Below are 21523 nucleotides of genomic sequence, written 5' to 3'. Positions count from 1 at the left end.
GTTTCTCTTTGTATCCTCATAATGTGCTATCATTTCCACGTGACAAGTGGTTTACGAGAACAAAGCCCTTCATACCATTAAAATTGATTCGGTTCTAAATATAAAGATGCAATATGTACCTTTTGTAACAGTTGCACCTCATGTAGATCAAAATATTTCTCCATTTGTAGTATCTAATTTACTGGATTCTTGCCATTAAACTTCCTCATATCGCCTTTTCTTGATTTTAGGAGCTCGATCTTGAAACGACTATAACTCTGTAATTTCAGATCTCCCAGTTCTGAAATTATGACCTGCGGTAGCCCTCTGTGTCCTCTTTCCAATGCCACCAATTTGATCGAAATTGGATTCTCCAAGAAATATTTATGCACAATCTCCCAAGATGACCTGATTATATACCTTTTCAGAAGAGCGAACTTGTACGAAGTGCCACGTGTCACTGTTTCGACCTTCAGACTTGAAAATGATACACAGAAATCTACAGGCCGTCCTCTTTCTGGAACTTCTTCGTAAACTTCAATCTGATGCTCAAAAGGAAAGTTATGATGATTTTCCCAAGGTCACCTGTTTGGGATGTAATTCAGGATATTGCAAAAACCTTAAATGTCTTGGACTATATCTCCAAAAATATAGCGAAAAAAGATATGAAATTCGGGCTCGAGATTCACCAAGGTTTTCACTCAAATTGGTTTACTTTCATAATCTAAACCTTAGTAAAAAATAAATTATAGCGAACATTCCACGATGACCTGTGTGAGATGGAATTCTAGAGCTTGCAAAAACCCTAACTTCCTCAGATCATATCTCTTAATATAGAGTAACAAGATCCGAAATTCGGATACGAGGTTTAGTGAGATTTCGGCTCAAATGGGTTTTTTTTATCTTCTGAAACATCGCAGAAGAAACGTTACAACAAAAATTCCATGATGACATGTTTGGAGCAGTGAAACCCTAGAATCCAAAGCTCTGATACCAAATTTTATGAAACAAGCTCACAAAAAGATAGAAAAGAAAGGTTAACGCCTTAGAATTCAGTGTCTTCGAGGGGGCAACCTCCTTTACATTACACAAATGAACAATTTTTGGATGATACAAATGACAGGGCCTCCTTTCTATATATAGGAGTCTAAGGGGTCATAATATAATCAGAGCGACATAACAATAATAATGTAAGGGCACAACAATATAGTAAGGGGGTTGCACTAATAACAATAGGGGTTACACTAGTAGTCTAGGGACCTAACACCACTTATCAAATGATAGACCGAACAGGCCAAACAGGCTTCAAAAACCCAAACTTGCAGTCCTGGAAAATGCTTTTTGTAGGCGTTGCGAAATATTTTTGCATCACTGTAAAAACCTTGTAGGCGCTACAAAATATTTTCGTAGTGCTCCAAAAATGTCTTTTCGGATTATGGGGAAGTTGAAACTCCTCGCCCTTGTTCCAGTCGACTTCCAAATCACATATTCATGACCTTAACTTATTCCTTAACTCAACCATTGAATTATTGTTCCTTCTTCACTGGGGTTGCAAAGCTAAAACATTTTCCAATCAAAATCAACCACAAAAGGGGTTTGACAACGTTCACACAACAAGGTGCTCTATTTCTCTGTAGCAACACTCTATTTGTTGTAAATACTACACCTTCACACTCCAAAACCATAGAGAAAATTCCCCACAAGTTTGGAAACAAAATACTAAAGGGTCATTAACAACCACATAATGGTTGGGCCACCATGTGCAAACTTCTAATGTAAATCGACTCAACAGTGCTAGCATAAACTATAGGCTACAATATTGCTTGCTCACTCTCAACTACATTATTTCTAACCTTAGGGGAGTCTACAAATATGAAGGGCACATCACATTCCAGTTGAAAGGGCATGACTACACCCGAACAATGGTGCTCTATTTTACTAATGGGTTCTACGTCACAAAACTATGCACTCACCAGTCTCCAAAATGCATGGGCAATTTCTTCCTTAAGCTTTAATCTAACACAACAAGAATCAATACATAAAGGGACACCACACCATGATGGAGGCTTCAAAGTGCATATTCTCAATACAACTCAATGGAGTAAGAACAAACTTTCAAAGGCAAGCAATACACATAAATCAAACCAAAATGGAACACAATCCATAAGCAAACAACGATGACAACAATGCTTCCTCACACGACCTCTGACCCATACGCACAAGTAAATATATATTCAACCCCAAATTCCATTTAATCTCTAAGCATAAATTTGACATGAAGACATACAACCATGAAACATTCAGATTCTTACCAAGAGAAGATTTCTAAACACAACGATGCACAAGAATAAAAGGTGATAACCATAGTTTTAGATAGAAATCGATTTATCCACATAACAAAAACTCATTAATCATATACAAATAGAGAAGTATACAACCATATAGGCATCGAAACAAAATGTTCATTAATAAAATCTAGACATACTTTAAACTAGACAAAATGTACAATGTGGGCATGTGTAGCCTAGGCCCTCAACCTCTGTCTCTTTTCCTAGCGCTATAGCTTTTCCTCTCTTCTTCCATTGCGCTTGTCCTCTACTGCACACACTACTCTTCTTCTTAAACACTCATTTCCTTGTCAAGAAAGCTAACAGGGACAACCAAGAGTCACAAGATGAATCATTTCCCCTTCTCAAAAAATAAGGGAAACTAAAACTACATTTACATTAGGAAATAATTCCTTTAAGTAACAAAACTCATTTCCAAATGTAAATAAAAAATTTAAAATTTCTCCCAGCATCATCATGTGACCATCCTATCACATTAACAAGCTCTGGTCCAGTCTTCATTGAATTTAGTGCCCCATCTATGCACTTGCATCACCATGTCAAAGAAAAATGTAGTTGGATGCAATAGGGTAAATCATTATTCAAGGAACTACAACTCAAGGACTATAAATAGGGTTTGAATGAATGGTAGGATAGAATAAACGTGAATAATGGGTTGGGTTGGAATGAAATAGAAGCATGCTCCCTTGTCTAAAGCCAAACAAAGGGATGTTAACCTAATTAGTTCAAAGCCAAGAAATGCCAAAGTCCCAACAATTATTGTAGTAACCATAGGAGGTGTATCGTTAATGGAAACTATCAACAAGAGATATCGTAACAAGGACCCAGGGAAAAGGGAGGGCATTCATTCTATAATGGCACTCAGGGAAAGGCTGTGTTGCAAAAATATTGAGGTGAAGGAATTTTTCTTTGTAGAAATACATAAGGAGGTGTAAACCTAAAAAGAAGAAGGAATAATCCAGTAAAGAAGAAATGAAGTGGATGGGGAAATGTGATAACCTCTTCGCTTAGCCTCCTTCAATCTCTATTTTCCTCACACTAGCTAAGTTTTCCATAAAAATAAAACAATCTACTACAAATGGTCTAGTGTATTGAATTTGATACATTCACCAGAAATGTGAGAGCCTTTGTGAGAATCGAACTTTGTTCGTTGTTCATTCTACATGGGCATTAGAATGCATGTTGAGGATGTGTATCAACACTGACAAGTTACATTTTGGTTTTGGTGCACCCTGTGTGTGGAATGCACACTGAGATAAGCACACATTAAATGGTAAACACAACACTATTTAATAAGATATATTTAAATACATGGTAGAATTTTCTCATGGATCAATGCCACTTATGCTATTCATAAATCTGATAATGAGAAATGGCTTATGAGTGTATCGATTATGTGGAGGCATCTTTGTAAATGTTCTTTTGTTTTTGTCAAGCTATTGTAGGTTTATTGTGAGGGCTATTGGTTGCAAGGGACTATTGAAGGTTAATATATCTAGTAGTTCTACAAGTGAAAGCTCATTTGTAGCTATGATCTTTATGGTTTACAATTAGCTCATGACACACACGAGAATCCTACTAGGTGTGGTTTGTGGAGCTCTTAAAGAGATTTCATAAAGAGTTATCTTTGTTCAATGATCCTGAGAAAATCATGAAGTGTTTATAGAGAATCATGCTTGGGGTGAGGTGAAGGTTATACCTTATGCTACGTTGAACTATGCGCAAGGCCAAGCTTTATTTGTGCCCTGATAGTAACCTAAAAATATGTATAAGGCAATGATAATAACCTAAAAATACATATAAATCCATAAGATTCACTATGATTTATCCATAAGATTCATTGTGATTTTTCATCGCATTGCTTGGCTATAGAGAACTGAAAAAATTCAAATGGACCAGACACCAATCTCCCAAAACCCAAATCCCCCTCTTCATTGATAACTTGAACATGAGATACCAGTAACAAAAAGGTCCTTTGAACTGATTTGAAATGATTACATCTTAGGTATCCTTGACCCTAGTTGTTTCATCATCACTTTTATTTGCTAACTCAAAACAAAGAGATTAAGAATTTGAAATTCTGAATAATCTCTCATAACATGGGAAAATTATTTATGTAAATAATTTTGTTTCTTCATACTAGAAATTAAATGATATATGAGCTATTATAACTAATGTATAATGAACATATAGTATAATAAGGACACAATGAATCTCCTATAACATAATATGATAAAGCATATTAGATACAGTGCTATCTAATACAATATTATCTTAATAACAAATGCCAACTATATGATATATTGAAGAAATATCTACATAAGTAGACACCATTAATATTGGGGCACAAAAGTCTTAATAACATGTCATAGCTAAATAGTATATTGAAGAATTAACAGTCTAAGTGGATATCATTAACATTGGGTAAACATGTTATAAGGAGATTATTATATACACCCTGATAATATATCTAACATTTAACATATTATGATAGTTATGTAGGGTCATCAAAGAACCCCATCTAGTTATAATAGGTAATACTATAGTAGGTAGCTTCTAATATATTCATATAATTATATTACCATGAGGGGATATAGTTGTACTAGTAAGCCCATAGACATTGCCTCTCTTTTGCAAATTAATATTCGTATTGCCTCAATATGTTACAATATCAAAATACATAAGCCAAATAACCATAGTTTAAATGAAGTTCTATGTAGGCATTTTCAATATGCCACGAGGGAAACCAATTATTTTTAACCGCCTATAAAATAAGTAAATTGTTCAAAATATAACCATCTCTAGCAAAACAAGCCTATCTACTACAATGTTGTAATATAAAAAACGGTTATCAAACATTACATGAAGTCAAGAGTCTGAGGAGGTGACCGACACAGGTCTTTGACGTTGGATCCTGGAGGAGCTGGAGGGTCATCCTCACACTGAAGGTGGTCCTCTAAATGTTCTATCCAAGCATATAATCTTTCTAGGCAAACATATTGACACCTTTGAGCATGTTTGATGTCATTCAAGGCAAAAACGATGTCATACCTTTACTCCTATTTATATTTTAAGACCTTGCCCAACAAATTTCATCTGCAAGTGAAGAGAGATGGAGTTAAGGTACCGTTTCTTTCTTCCCCTAGTGTGATTAGGGTCAGGAACCCAATGAGAAACCTTCTCCAATATCTTTGAATATGAAAAAGCTTGATGGTCCATAGTAGTAATAGATTCAAGGTGACAAATCTTGTTTCCAGTTTAAGGAGGGATAAGCGAATGGAAAATATCTGTGACTTCCTACGCCTATTGTCAGATTCTGACCTCGAGGGCCATGAACCCCACCTCCATGGTGGCTACACATATGTTTTCATGGCATGTTGTGCAAAAGGAGCACACATTAGGGGTCCACAAAAATTTTAACAGGGACAGGGGAATGGAAGAAAAGAGTGACCAAATCAAGCTGGAAGTAAGAATGCAACAAAAAAAATTCAAGAAACCAACATAGGGTAGGAGAATTAGCAAGCAGAGGATTAGAATAATTTTCATAGACCAAAAAAAATATCAAACTACTAGCATTAATTTGCCAGCCATGCAACCAGAACCCAATCAAAACAATTATAACAATAGAACAAAGACCAATTAGCTCCCTAAAACAAGAATTGATGACGCAGGCGAGGGACTCATGAATTATTCTAGACAAGGCATCCATCTGCAACCCATAACTCAAGAGATATAACACTGGAGGGAGTGCCAAGCTAGCACCCTAAAACAAGAATTGACAACATAGGCGAGGGACTCATAAATTATTCTTGACAGGGCGTCCGTTTGCAACCCAAAACTTGAGAGCTATAAGACTGGAGGGAGTGCCAATGACCCAACAACTAAAGAAACACACCACTCCCATCAAATAACTTCTGCAGCACAACCACCTCTCCACTCATGCAATAGGCACCATGTCTTCCATCACCCCGAAACCAGACTCTCGCCCAAACAAACATAGATCAGCACGCAAGTGGTAACAAGATCAGCTAGACTTACTCTAGAAGGAAACATAACATAATTAACTAAGGTAATCACCAGATTATCAAGGCCTGGACCCTCATTGCCAGTGGCGCCCTTAAAAGATCCCATCTGTAGTGGGGGCAAAGGCTTTTTCCTCCTTATTTATCGTGGAGAATAGATATATGGGCTAGAGCAAAGGATCAAGGTGCCACTTGCCATATTAACTTCACGATGAATGTTCACATGCTTGTGCATGTAGGAGACTGACCATGCCACCCACTTCATAAATGATCCAATTGATAGTGGGGTGGTGGGCTCACCACCCCATTCATAAATGATCCACTCAAAGGTGGGGTGGTGGGCTCGCCACCCAATCTCCCGACCTTCCTCATCTTCCACCCCATCGGGGACATAGACATTGCCTCTTGATGACAACCTCTAGCATAAATTACTTAATTACTATATGCCTACCTTTCCATTAATTAATAAGGTGGTGGATAGGAGAGACAGGAAAGGAAATGCATTGGACCAATAATTCAAACTTCACATTCTTGGTCAATAAAGCATTCAACTTAACTCTATTTATGGTGAAAATTATTTTCCACGATTTAATAAGGGTGAGCAAACATGTATATGGTTCCATTGCAAATACTAGTAGCACTACTATTAGGTCTTTCCACGTTTCCCATGCACACATAAATAACAATACTACTATTATGGATGGCTTATGTATAGTCATGTACATTTGGTGTCTGTTTATAAATCAAACATATGGATCTAAACAGCTCAAGAAAGCTCCACAATCCCTTTCTCTATTAATAAATCGTCTCTAATTGAATTGAACTGGGACTTCATAGGCTTGCAAGTCTTCCTCTTCCAACCTACTTGATTGCTCTACAACAATGAGTGGTGATGACAAAACATGCCAGTTTACATGACATGCTTCTTATTTGGTGTGCATGACTTTAATGCACCTTTTCATTCATATGATAAATTTGCACTAAACTATTTTCATTAGATATTTATAATTACACATCACATCATGAATTGCCCATAGCTGAAACAATGTAGCAATCCTCTAAAAAGAAAAGATTCATTAGACATATATAATTGTAAATCACATCATGAATTGCCCATAACTAAGACAATGTAGCAATCCCCTAAAAGTGTTCTACAACCACTCTCATTTAAAGTATGGAGATGAACAACTACACTAATAATCACAATAATGACTAATTCAAATGTTATAACAATAAAATAAAATACAATTCAAATATCATTTTATATTAAAATGTCCAAAATACATAAATGTATGAAGGATATTTTTTACATTGTCGGGTTAGAGGGAGTGTAAATTGTCTCACCAAATCACCACAAAAATCAATAGGTGTTGTCTAAATATTATATATTTTAAAGATTTTAGTCACGATTTGGCGAAACAATGATCAAATCATGATTTTTTGTTGTTTAAAATGTGTTTTTCATTGTATATATGGATTCAACATTTTGAAAAACCCATGGGGCACTAGAATTATGGAGAGTGGGGCACTGGAATTATGGAGAGTGGGGCACTTGATTTATGGAGAGTTTACAACTCAAACTTGGGATTCTAACAAATTCTTGGCTAATTCCACTGGAAAATATTCCCAAAAAAGCTCCAAAACGTATAATAATTAGACTATAGAAAAACTTTCAAAATTTTCCATTATTCCAAGATGACAAAATATGTGTATTTCAATATTTTGTTGCACTGTTAATTCACACAATACACAATCCACATAATATCCTAATATGAATATCTATATCTAATTTAAGTGTTCTAATGTTTTATTTATTATGTAACATACATGTTCTATTTCAGAATAGGATTTCTAGAATTTCTATTCTTTAAGTAGTAAAAAATTATGAATGGTCTTAATTTAATAATGTATTATTCATTGATCAAACAAATGAAATTAAGAGTTTCTAAATGATTTTTAAGTTTCCTACCTCCACTTTTGACTATTTCCTACCTCTATTCATGTTACATATTTATAACTTTACAAATAACACATAAATATTTTAATGACTATGAGCATTCATTAATCATTTAATTTATATGGTTGTTTATTTATAAACAACTACTCACTAATATAACACTACGATATGAATATACTAATTCTACAAATTATAATCTAAAAAAAAGGTTTAATCTAACAATTCATAATAACATATAACTTGAGTGGGCCTAATGGTTAAGAGCATGCCTTTCCTCCTAAGAGGTCACAAGTTCAAAACCAGAGGGGTAGAGTATGTATGCCTTTGTAGACTTAGCAGTCAAATCGTTGGTCCCTTGTCCCACAAACAAATGGTCCTCATACACTATGGTCCTTTGTCCCACAAACAAATGGATCTCATATACCAATTTGGTGCTCTCATACACCAATTTGGTGTCTAACGTTGGTCCCTTGTCCCACAAACAAATGGTCCTCATACACTATGGTCCTTTGTCCCACAAACAAATGGATCTCATATACCAATTTGGTGTTCTCATACACCAATTTGGTGTCTAACTTAACTGTGACCTTAAAAATCAATATTAATAATATTTATTAATTTAACCTAACCTAAAATAAAATAGTATATAAGAAAGAAATTATTAATTGTGACCTTAAAAATAAATAATAATAATATTATTTATTAATTCATATACCTATTTGGTGATCTCATACACCAATTTGGTGTTTAAGTTGGGTGCTCCCTTATCCCACAAACAAAAAAATCTCATACACCAATTTAGTGTCTAACTTAACTGTGACCTTAAAAATAAATAATAATAATATTTATTAATTTAACCTAACCTAAAATAAAATAGTATATAAAAAAGAAATTAATAACCGTCACCTTAAAGATAAATAATAATAATATTTATTAATTTAACCTAACCTAAAATAAAGTAGTCTACAGGAAAGAAATGATTAGAATTCATAATCCATTTAGAGCATCCACATTTCCTTTCCCTAAACGAATTCAAAAATTCAAAATACACAACTATTGGAACCAAATGACCGGGTCAACAGCTATCTCACACCGTCTGAGTCGGTTGCCTTCTAACAGCTCTTTCCATTCAAATTTCGAAACCCTCATTTGCTCTGAGGCATAGCAGACGCTGTTTGCCTCTCCTCTGGTAAACCTTTAATCTGCTCCTCCAACTTCTAGAATTAATGAACAAAATACTCCAGTCGGCTTGGTTGCTTCCTAGTTTGTGGGAGTATATCGAAACTGGTCGATGAGGGTTCAACATTAAGGTCCCGGGAGCTACAGCAGTTAACATCTTGCTCCGGCCAAAAATTGAAAATCCCTTGGCGAAAAAGCTTTGATCCCCACCCATTTTTCAGTTCAGCTGAGGGATTCAATTCATTGGCCAGTCAAAAGGATGAGTCAAAACAGCACGCCCGGGCCAAAGGCATCCATGACGACACCCAGCCAAAGCCGGAGGCAGGAATCTCACTCTCAATCTCAACAGAGTAGATATGTTGACAGCTTCTATGCATCGCCGGATGTTCGATCTCGATTCGAAGCCTACAATCGGCTTCAGGCTAGCGCTGTGGCATTTGGTGAGAAGCTCCCAATTCCCGAGATCGTTGCCCTCGGTGGCCAGTCTGATGGAAAGAGTTCTCTCCTAGAAGCTCTACTGGGCTTCAGATTCAATATCAGAGAAGTCGAAATGGGAACGCGAAGGCCGTTGATGCTGCAAATGGTGCACGACCCTTCGGCTCTAGAACCCCGCTGCCGGTTTCAGGTATGCGTTCGGTAGGCGCGTTAGGCCCATCGGGATTAAAAGACTATATCTTGGATTTAAAGCTGTATGTTTGGGGTTTTGGACTTTGATTAGTTGCATTTGATTGAGCATTTTCTACACCTTTTTTTGATGTTATACAGAGCTGCTTTTCTTCTACTTTCGCCTCTTTCTTTGATACTTTTCCCTCCTTAAATAGTCCTGTATATCGGCAACGGCAAAAAGGATCAGATGCAGAACTGCTCTGCCCTACTCTCTGTTTGACAGTATTCTCTTTAAACTAGCTTTATATATGCATCATTTTTTTTATGGGTTTTTATTTGGTTTCAGGATGAGGATTCTGATGACTATGAAGCTCCAATTGCATTGTCTTCTGCTATTGCTGATGCCATCAGAAGCAGAACAGAGCATCATTTGAAGAAAATCCGAGCTGCTGTCTCTGCGAAGCCTATTGTGATGCGGGCAGAGTATGCATACTGCCCCAATTTGACAATCATTGATACCCCTGGATTCGTTCTCAAGGTATGGAATTCCGTTTTGAATCTCCTTTATTCAATAGAGTGAAACTATAGAAAATGAAACTCACATTTTAAGATGCGCTGCTGATGACAATATTGAAGCATCTGTTCAGTTGATACATATTTTGTTATGTTCAATTATTTTCTCTTTTGCATCAAAGATCTATAGGGGCCAGGAAAGTTAACAACAGAAACTGAGCAAGATGATGTTTATGTAGCTCTTGCCGATAGATCCCATTCCTAGTAGTGGTGATGAGTTTGATAAGTAATCATGTAGATCAATGATCTGTAGTAGGCCTGTGGCAAAGTAGCTTGCATAATGTTTTTTTTTTTTGACTCTATGGGCCATTTAGAAGCTCATTGATTATGTATTTTGTTGCCCATATATTGCACTAGGTACCATTTTGATATATTCACCCCTAAATGGTACATATCTTTACAAACTTTACTTAGTTTTATCTTTAATGGTTTCTAATCTTAAAATTTTTTTTTTTTTCATTAGAACTTGATCATTTTGTATATTAAAAAAAACGGTTCATTGAATTTGGTTCGATACTGTTAAAATTGGCAACTAGGGCCAAACTCCATATGGGTCATCTTATTTATGATCGCTGATATTTTTCTTGGATTCCTCTCTCTGAAAGGTGTAGGATTGATTTAGAGATCATCTGATTTTGACATGTACAAATGAAGTTATGAATTTATTTTGATTATGGACAAATTGTCAAGGTCAACCAACAAACTTATGTAGGCTCAGAAGCCCAACAATCACGTCTATTCATCCTCAATGTTTGCTATAAATACATGATGCCTCATCCTCATTTGGACACACTTCACTTCTCACACATCTCTCTCTCCTCACATGATTGGGTACGGATTTCTGGGCAGCCTCTCCACACGTGCAAAGAAGAAGATAATCATTTTCTGTTTTGGGCGTTGACCAGATTCGACCGAAATTTCAAGAGGCTGAATTTTTAGGAGACCAAAATTTCAGGAGGTTGACTTTGACCAGAGTTGACCTTGTTTGACTGCGTTTTTGTGGGTGAAATCTTTGTTTGGGCAGTCTGCATTTCTAGGCACAGAAATCGAGGCATTCTGTATTGTTTGACCAGTGTTGATTGCAGAGAATTGACTGCATGTTTGACTTTTGCATTGACCAAGTTTGACTATGATTTTTGGGATTGTTTTTGGGCTGATTCAGAGGACTATTGGAGGCCAAGTTGATTGGGTTTAACCGAGTTGTTTTGGAGGTCAAACCCGCCCTGTTGACCAACGTTGACTTTTCTGGTTAGGGCTCTTTTGTTGCTGTTATAAATTATCAGATTTGTAAATTGTACTATCTCTTTCTGCTGAACTATTGAAGACTATAAGAAGAATTGATCAAGGGTTTCCCCACATTGGGGTTTGCCCCTCGCTGGTGCCACATCTTGTGTCCTCTTGTCTTGGCTTGTCTTCTACTGTTTATATTTATGATCTATATGCATTTTACTATCATGTTGATGTGATTGCTATTCTGGATATTGATATTGGGCTAATAAAAAAATTGAAGTAAAATTGCTCTAAAGCATAGAACATACCAATGTTGCTTAAAATTAACATGGTATCAGAGGTGAGGTGAAGACAAAACCCAAGCGAGTGAAAGAGCAATCACCAAAGACAATTGGACAAGGACAAAAGACTCAATGGGTTCCTCATCCTGCTTCCCAGCTGAAGACAAGCTCCATGATAGCTCTGACTATCATGGATGGAAGATGTCTCTTGATTTGACCTTGGAAGAAAAATAAGTGATGGATTATGTGCAGGGTAAAATCCTTGAACCTCCTTCAAATGCACTGGCTGCTGCGAAGACCAAGTACAATAGGGCTGAAGTCAAAGCGAAGAAGATTATCCGGGATTCCATTGACAAGCATCTGGTGGCTTATATCTCCGAATTGAAGACCTCCAAGGAGACTACGACAAGTTGGTTGGCATGTTCAAGGTTAATAATGCTAATCAAATTCTATTTCTCAAGAATAAATTGAAGGATATTAAGAAGGGGAAGGACGAGTACATTCAATCCTATTTCTTTAGGATCACTGAGATCAAGAATGATCTACTCTTGACTGGAGAAGTCATTCCTGATAGGGAACTTATTCTCACCAACCCTTGGAGGACTCCCACTTGAGTAGTATGTATTTAGAACTACTATACTCAATAATTATCGAACTCCAAGGTTTGAAGAATTGATGTCAAGATGCATTCAAGAAGAAACAAGAATGGTGGAGCAATAAATTCCTTCTAATAAAAGCAACCCCACTGCATTCTTCGCTCATGTTAAGAGGAAGAACAATGTAGGTTCAAAGAAGCAAAGTCAAGGAAGACTGGGATTCAAAAATGGAAGAAAGGGAAGATGTTTTGTTTGCAATAAGTTTGGCCACTATGCAAGGGAGTGTCCAAATCGAAGGGACACGTCGCATGATGATGATCACAATTATTCCGGGGGAAACTTCAACAATAACGATCAAAGGAATGACAGGGCAAATGGCAAAGGAAAAAGGAATGTGGGACATCAAGGAAATGGTCGACAGAAATCTTGGAGCCTTCCCCTAGTGGTTTGTTGTGTACAGGGTGAGTGTTTTAGCCTTCCCCTGTGATACCCCTTGGCGACATGTAGGCAGGATGAGTGGTTCATCATTCTCATGCTGAGACATCCTATCCATGCAGTCTGGGACTTATGGGAAGTACCTCTCATTTGGCTGATGAGTAGGGAAATGAGGATAGGGACCATAGTACTACTGATGAATGCATTGTGTACTATCGTACTCCCTATGGTAGGATGGCCGATATTGATTTGGGATCAATTGGAATTGACTTCGGGTCAGTAAGAGTGGTATGAAACACTCTCTTTTGATTGGAACTGACTTTGGGTCAGTAAGAGTGATATGAGACACTCTCTTTTTGGGACTAACTTCGGGTCGGTAGAGAACGGTATGATAAATTCTCGATCACTTCTGCTTCATAGTTCGACACAACAGAGCAGTGCATTGATGGTAGAGATAGTATAGATTGGCAGATGGATTAGCAGATGGAGTTCTCCCTAGTTGAGAGGGAGTGTTAAAATTGGAAGCTAGGGCCAAACTCCATATAGGTCATCTTATTTTTGACAACAGATATTTTTCTTGGATTCCTCTCTCCGAGAGGTGTAGGATTGATCTAGAGATCATCTAATTATGACATGTACAAATGAAGTTATGAATTTATTTTGATTATGGACAAATTGTTAAGGTCGGCCAACAAACTTATGTAGGCTCAAAACCCCAATAGTCATGTCTATTCATCCTCAACGTTTGCTATAAATACATGATGCCTCATCCTCATTTGGACACACTTCACTTCTCACACATCTCTATCTCCTCACATGATTGGGTACGAATTTCTGGGCAGTCTCTCCACACGTGCGAAGAAGAAGATAGTCATTTTCAGGAGGCTGAAATTTCAGGAGACCAAAATTTCAGGAGACCAAAATTTCGGAGGCTGACTTTGTTGGCCCTGTTTGACTATGTTTTTGTGAGGGAAATCTTTGTTTGGGCAGGCTGCATTTTTGGGCACAAAAATTGAGGCATTCCATAATATTTGACCAACGTTGACTGCAGAGAATTGACCGCATGTTTGACTTTTGCGTTGACCAAGTTTGATTGTGATTTTCGGGATTGTTTTTGGGCTGATTTAGAGGACTTTTGGAGGCCGAGTTGATTGGGTTTGCCCGAGCTATTTTGGAGGTCAAATCTGCCCTGTTGACCAGCGTTGACTTTTTTGGTTAGGGCTCTTTTGTTGTTGTTATAAATTATTAGATTTGGAAATTGTACTATGTCTCTCTCTACTGAACTAATGAAGACTATAAGAAGAATTGATCAAGGGTTTCCCCACATTGGGGTTTGTCCCTGGTTGGTGCCACATCTTCTGTCCTCTTGTCTTGGCTTGTCTTCTACTATTTATGTTTATGTTCTCTATCTACATTTTACTATCATGTTGATGTGATTGCTAATTTGGATATTGATATTGGGCTAATAAAAAAATTGAAGTAAAATTGCTCTAAAGCATAGAACATACCATTGTTGCCTAAAATTAACAGATATTGTTTAGTTTGGCTCAGGTTTGAAACTTGATTTGATAGGTGGCTGGTTCTGGTTTTTAAAACTATGGATAACGAGTAGCTGATAAACAGTTGATCCATGTACATTGTTGTACATGGTGAATGGGTGGTCGACAGATAGTCGATCTATGTAGAATGGTCGATGGATATTTGATGGGCTAGTGGTATTCGTGAACGAATGGGCTAAGTAGATCTCTGGGAACGAATTTCACAAAAAAAAATTGGTATCATAATATAGAGAATTAGGAAGTGTTTTCTAAGGTGCCCCATACTCTCGTAGTAGACAAAGGGTGCCGGGTGTGCCACAGATCATGTGATGCCTATATGTTGTCTATCAATATCTCAAGATTGGGATTAGTAGTAAACCAAGTGATAAGCAAGGCATAAGATATTATTGACTTAGATAATTCACATAGGCTTCAATCAATAAGTTTGGGACAACTTATTGGTCTACCATTATTTCTTGTTCTTAATTATGTGATGTAGACTTTGACATAGAAAAATCACTAAGAAATCCATATAAAATACAAAAAGAGAAATCCAAGAACCATGAATGGAGGAGACTATATAGACAAAGTTGGAAGGGGAATGTAATAAGAGCATTGCTTTTTCTTCCATAATATGGGATCTAGAAGTGCACATCTCAACGCTTAGAATTTGATCTAACAGTAAGCTGTGACATATGGCAGTTTATGAAAACGAAGGTCGATGGGTAATTGACTGACAAGGATAACTGTCTGAGACATAGAAATTCAACCAGGAAATGCTCTGATTGAAGTTGTGGAATGCTTGAAAGTAGAAGCCATGTAAGTGCCAACTGTAAGTGGAAGTTGTATAAACACCATCTGGAAATGGAAGGTTGCAGTTATGAATAGTGATTCATAGTTTGCTTGATGTGCAACATTATTCATAATTTTATTCAAATGAATTTCTATTTACTCAAAATCAATTGAAATCACTCTCAATTCTCATTCTCTTTGATCATTGCTTGATCTTCTTTGTTGTTATAAATAGGTGATGATTTTGTCTCCATATGTTCTTAATTCACCCACTATATTTTCGGTATATTCCAATTTGGTTGAGTTCTTTAAGTTGTTAAGAAAATGGTTTACACATTGTGCATGAATCTTATTAATTGTTACTTTCATACATCAATTTCCAGATCACAACAGCATATTCTAATTTCTGACTTCATTAATTGTTAGATTGTTTCAAGCATAGGAGCAAACACCAATGAAGTAAAGGATTTATAGGTCATCATTTTCATTGTCAGAGTAATCAAATCAATAAAGATGAATTACTGATTTTCTTTTAAATTTATTTTTTTCTATACAGTACTACAAGTATTGTCTAGGGTCATTAAGGCGTCTACATGTTTTCATTATTATTTTAGTACTTTTAAGATTTGTTTTATGAAATGATTCTCATTGTTGAATATTATATTGTCAAGGGGGTAGCAGGGCCCAAAGGGTAGTTTAACTGTTACTTGAGACATGCTTATACTAGTGTATTAAAAGCTTAAGTGCACTTTATATGCTGCTGGTAGTATTGCAAATTATCATTGGAAGAAATTGTATTTCTTGTTAATGAGAAATGATGCATGGTTCATAATATATTGCATTACCATGAATCACTTAACCTACGGGCAAAATCTTATGTTGTAAGTCTTTGAAACTACCACGGTTGAAAAATGCCAAGAGGACAAATTTTGTTTTTGATGTGAGCAAGGCAACATCTTTGTATTTAAATTAACATTAAGGACTTGGCTACTGTTCTGATTGGTTTTAGCCAGCAGATAATATATTTTTGATCTTTGTGAGACATGTTTGGGTTTAGATTAGCTCTGAGTTTTCCGAGTGTTGTCGAATCCTTGAAAGCACCCCTTGTAACTTATGCTGTGATCTTTGTTAGATACTGAATTTCAAGGGTCCAGCAACTTTAGTCAGATCTGATGTAAGCTTATTTTAGTTTCTTGATGGGTTTCTTTTTGTGTATTTAACAGGCAAAGAAGGGTGAACCGGAAAGTACACCGGATGATATTTTAGCTATGGTAAAGGCATTGGCAGCACCCACCCACCGTTTACTTCTATTCCTTCAACAGAGTAGTGTGGAGTGGTGCTCTTCACTTTGGTTGGACACAATTCGTGCAGTTGATCCTACTTTGAGGCGTACGATTGTTGTCGTTTCTAAATTTGATAATCGTCTCAAGGTAATTAAAATTTGAGAAGCGTCTACTTGATTTCTTTCAAATATTCTTGATTGCCAGATGACCTTATTGCTTTCAATGTAGGAATTTGGAGAAAGATGGGAGGTAGATCGGTATCTTGGTGCTAGTGGTTATCTCGGTGAGAACACCAAACCATTCTTTGTTGCTCTACCTAAAGATAGGGGGAACATCACGAATGAGGAATTTCGAAAACAAATTGCCCATGTGGATGCTGAAGTCATTCGCCATCTCCGGGAGAGTGTAAGTGGTGGATTTGACGAAGAGCAGTTTGGGTCTTACATTGGTTTTGGAAGCCTGAAACGCTACTTGGAAAATGAACTTCAGCGCAGGTAATTTTATACCATTTTGCAAGCAATTATCAATGCAGGGGAATAATTCTGATTCATATAAGAATGATACCAAACAAATGGTCGATGTAGATGACAAATTACAAATTAGGCAAATAATATTTTGTGAAACTTGCAACTGTATGGTGAAAGGGACCAAATAAATGTCAAACTCATTCAGTAAGTTTAAAGAGGGGCCATGAAATGTCAATTCACTTTGGAGGATGAGACTAAGAAGATTAATTGATAAATGGCATTCATTTGAAGAGAAAGAGAACATGCCTAACTTTTCTGTTTTATTTTCTTGTTTTAGGTATAGAGAAGCTGCCCCTGCAACACTTGCACTGCTTGAACAACGTTGTAGTGAAGTGGAATCGGAAGTAGTTCAAATTGATGCAAAACTTGAAGCAACCTCTAATGTGGCTGTGCTCAGAAGGTCTGCCATGTTATATGCAGCTGCTATGGCTAGACATGTGGTACGTTCTTGATATTTTCTTTTCTAATACGTGATATCTCAAGCAAAATTTGTAAATGCAGGATCTTTTCATTAAATAGTAGATGATATGGGCTATGTGGGTTTTGTGGTAATTATGAAGGGTGCACTTATAGATGGAGCTGCAGATCCAGATCCCGAGGAATGGGGAAAGAAAACTGATGAAGAAAGGTCTGAGAGTGGTGTTGGCAATTGGCCTGGTTTGGCTGTGGATGTTAAACCTGCAAATGCTAGCTTGAAGCTGCATGGAGGAGCTGCCTTTGAGAGGGTAATGCACGAATTTCAGTGTGCTACTTGTTCCATAGAATGCCCGCCAGTGTCAAGAGAGAAGGTAATCAATCCTCCGGGATTTTTTAAGTCTTTGTTTTACGGGTTGAATAGATTCAGACCATGGTCAGAATTGATCTCTTAAAAACATATGGAGCGATTAGTATTTTTTGTTGTATTTGACGCTTGACAATGTAATTGATCCTCTGAGATTTTTGAAGTCTTTGTATTTGGGTTTAGTAGATTATAATATGGTAAGAATTGATCTTAAGAGTCCTAGTATGAGATGATGATACAGATTTGTTTTTTTGTTGTACTTGACAGGTTGCCAATATTTTGCTTGCACATTCTGGTCGAGGTGGTGGGGGGGGATTAACAGCAGCAGCAGCAGGAATAGTGCGTGCATCTGCTCGTTCGTGGTTGGCTCCGCTTTTAGATGCTGCTTGTGATCGCCTTGCTTTTGTGCTCAGAAGCCTATTTGAACTTGCAATTGAGCGCAAAAGAATTGAAGACTCTTCTGATTGTGAGACTTTGCTATCCTTTGTTTTATCTGCCTACTATATGTTTTCACTTTGAAACTTACTTGCCGTGTTTACCATTATGACTTTATACTGTATAGGTTGCTAAATCATCCATTTTCCTAGTAAGGTCTGCAGTTTCTTAGACATTTACACGCAGAAATGTTTGCATGCTTAATGATTTGCTAAACGTGGCTGAATGAAATTGGCATTAAGTTAATAAATCCTATCTGTTGATTTAGACATTAAGTTAGGATTTTACCAACAACTTAATAAATCCTTTCTTCTCAGGAAACAATTTAGTAGGTGTCTGCAATTGTTCTCATTTTATGAAAGTTTGTCTGACATTGATATGCTTTCTTTCTGCAATAGAATTAATTGTTGTGATTCTTTCTTTTTCAAGGGAACAATTCACCCAGGGAAACCCAGAGATGCTTCCCACATTCATGAATGGTCTCCATAGTAAACCTGTCTGTTTAGACTGGTATACCTCAACCTCTGGGACAGAGCTGCAGGCTTTCGTTCCCAATACTGCCTGCCTTTGAACCTGTTCACCGTACCAAAATGAACCAAACCTGGTTGGGAGATAGGACAGTGGGATACTTAGATTGGCTATGTTACGCATTGGGGTTTGAGTGTTGAGATTCTTATGTGCAGTAATCTTTGGATGACTTATCCAGAGTCAGTGTTGAGATTCTTATGTGCAGTAATCTTTGGATGACTTATCCAGAGTCAGTAAACCAAATTTCAAGCCAACATGATATTTATTTTTCACCTGGATAATAGTTATGTGCTAAATTTACATAGTTGTTTTGATATCTAGGTGATAGAAGCACCGCTGCTGGGGTTGGAGGCTATATTGCTTTTCATGCTGCTTTGAGGCGGGCCTATGACCAGTTCATCCAAAATTTGACAAAGAAATGCAAGGAGCTTGTGAGGCATCATTTGGACTCGGTGACAAGTCCTTATTCTCAGGTTTATAGGCCAGAATACAACATGGGAAATGGATTTTTTGGATTTGGAGCATCAACCACAGGATACAGGTTCAATCGTTCATCTGCTCCAATGTTTATGGACCTTTCTGAAGATCTAGGATGTCCCCAAGAAGAGGGATTGGATGAGGAACATGAGAATGTTGCTCCGCCAGGGCACCTGCAAGCAACACCAAACAGAGGGTCTGATTCAAGAGATCCACTTAGAGAAAGTCAAATGACTGTCCCTGAGACACCTTCGCCGGATCAACCAAGCAGTGAGATCGGTGCAGCAAAGAAAAAGGAATATGGAATTGCCAGTGGGCGTATTGGAGCTGAATTGGGAGGGCGGAAGAGGCAAATGCCATTGGTATCTAATTCTCGTGTAGGTCAAAACAAGGAGCCTAAACATTCCAACTCGAATGTGTTATTTGGGAACAACAACTCTTCATCAGCATACACTGAAGTTTGTTCTTTAGCTGCCCAGCATTTTGGGAGTATCCGTGAAGCCCTCATAGAACAAAGTGTGCCATCCGCTCTGAATGCTGGCTTCCTGACTCCTTGGTAAGCACATGTTTTATTTTAGGTCCTATATCACTTCTACTTTTTTTCTCATCCATGGTCTTGAAATTAGAATAAGTGACTTAGTCCTAGAGTATATATTATAAATACATTTTCTGTTAAAAGTCTTTCTTTTTATATTATGTCACATTTGGTATAATTACCTTTTGTATGCACCTCTAATGAGCACTGTCTTTTCTTGTGTTGTGTTGATATAGTCGAGACAAATTAGTAGTGGCACTGGGAGTGGAGCTATTTGCTGTGACGGATGAAACCTTTATGGATATGTTTGTTGCACCTGGTGCTGTGGACCTTCTTAGGAATGAACGCCAAGTCACGCAAAAGCGTCTAAAGACTTTGCAATCTTGCTTGAATGAATTTAGGAATCTTGCTCGTGCACTTTGAGTTGGATCTGTATGTCAAATCTATCACTATGCATATCACATCCAGTGGTCATGGCTAGCTTTGCGGACTTCTTTGCATGACCCGAGTCTTATCCTGTGGTTCGATCAACAAGACATGGGTTTAGTTGTTTGAACAGAGTTTCTTGTTCATTCAAGCAATTTGATTGCCAATGAATCAAATGACTGATGTTGAAAGGATCAAGCATATCATTGGGGTGAGCCATTGTGTCAATTGCAACAATAATGGACTGTGCTGGGCGGAAGTCTGAAGGACCAAGTCACTTGACGAATTAGTTACATTGGTTGTTACGATTAGATCTTCATGTAATTTTATTGGCTATTGGAAGCCACCCTTGTCAGAGGCGTGTTACATTTAAGGTCTTATTTTTGCAGTATGACACTCAACCTGGATTCTTAGATGGCTAAATTTTTGTTGGGGTTTAAGCATATGCTTAGCAAACATGCTATCTTTTTATGCAAAATATCAACTACATTCATTACTAATATGGAACTAAATGTAACGACCCATAGCAGATCTCTTGGAAAGGTGTTTGAACCTGATTGGTGATATGTACTTCTTTGCGAGATTGATGTGTTGATAATAACACTCAAGTTAATGTAATTAAAAATTCTCTCTGGCAACTATCAAGCAGAGCACTGGGAAGGGAGTTGTGGTCCTATTAATTTAAATTTTTAATACCATGATCAACTAAAACAATGTAAATTGTTGGGAGCTGTGGCCTGAAGATGACTTAACCCTAAGAAATACTAGGGGGGTGCTTCTATGTATATATTTTATTCCGAGGAAAAAATTGTACGTGATATTCGAGTTGAAAACAAAGTACAGTCTGGAGGTGCTTTTTGCACAGCTAAAAAGAAACATCCAAAATAGGACTATGTTGGAGGTCTCGACAAAAGAGCATCTTTAGACATCAATAGTCAGAATCTGCTCTAAAGAGGTTCAAAAATTATAAAATTAAAACCACTTTTAGAATGGAT

General features: G+C 37.1%; 1 protein-coding gene across 1 annotated transcript; it reads left to right on the top strand.

The window, feature by feature from the left end:
- The first annotated feature begins 9391 nt into the window (after positions 1 to 9391).
- DRP5A (Dynamin related protein 5A) lies at positions 9392 to 21166 on the top strand. Its single transcript, XM_089378367.1, has 9 exons — positions 9392 to 10110; positions 10438 to 10629; positions 16760 to 16966; positions 17048 to 17313; positions 17624 to 17786; positions 17907 to 18134; positions 18395 to 18593; positions 19412 to 20123; positions 20339 to 21166. The coding sequence occupies exons 1-9, from the start codon at positions 9745 to 9747 to the stop codon at positions 20523 to 20525; spliced, it is 2520 nt and encodes an 839-aa protein (XP_089234493.1). The 5' UTR covers positions 9392 to 9744; the 3' UTR covers positions 20526 to 21166.
- Positions 21167 to 21523: the final 357 nt, after the last annotated feature.

The sequence above is a fragment of the Pinus tabuliformis genome, chromosome J (assembly GCF_031772625.1).
Source record: "Pinus tabuliformis cultivar Carrire ecotype Pingquan chromosome J, CPIR1, whole genome shotgun sequence".
NCBI classification, from domain to species: domain Eukaryota; kingdom Viridiplantae; phylum Streptophyta; class Pinopsida; order Pinales; family Pinaceae; genus Pinus; species Pinus tabuliformis.
The sequence above is the reverse complement of the archived record's forward strand: the minus strand, read 5'-3'. Positions and strand labels throughout refer to the sequence as shown.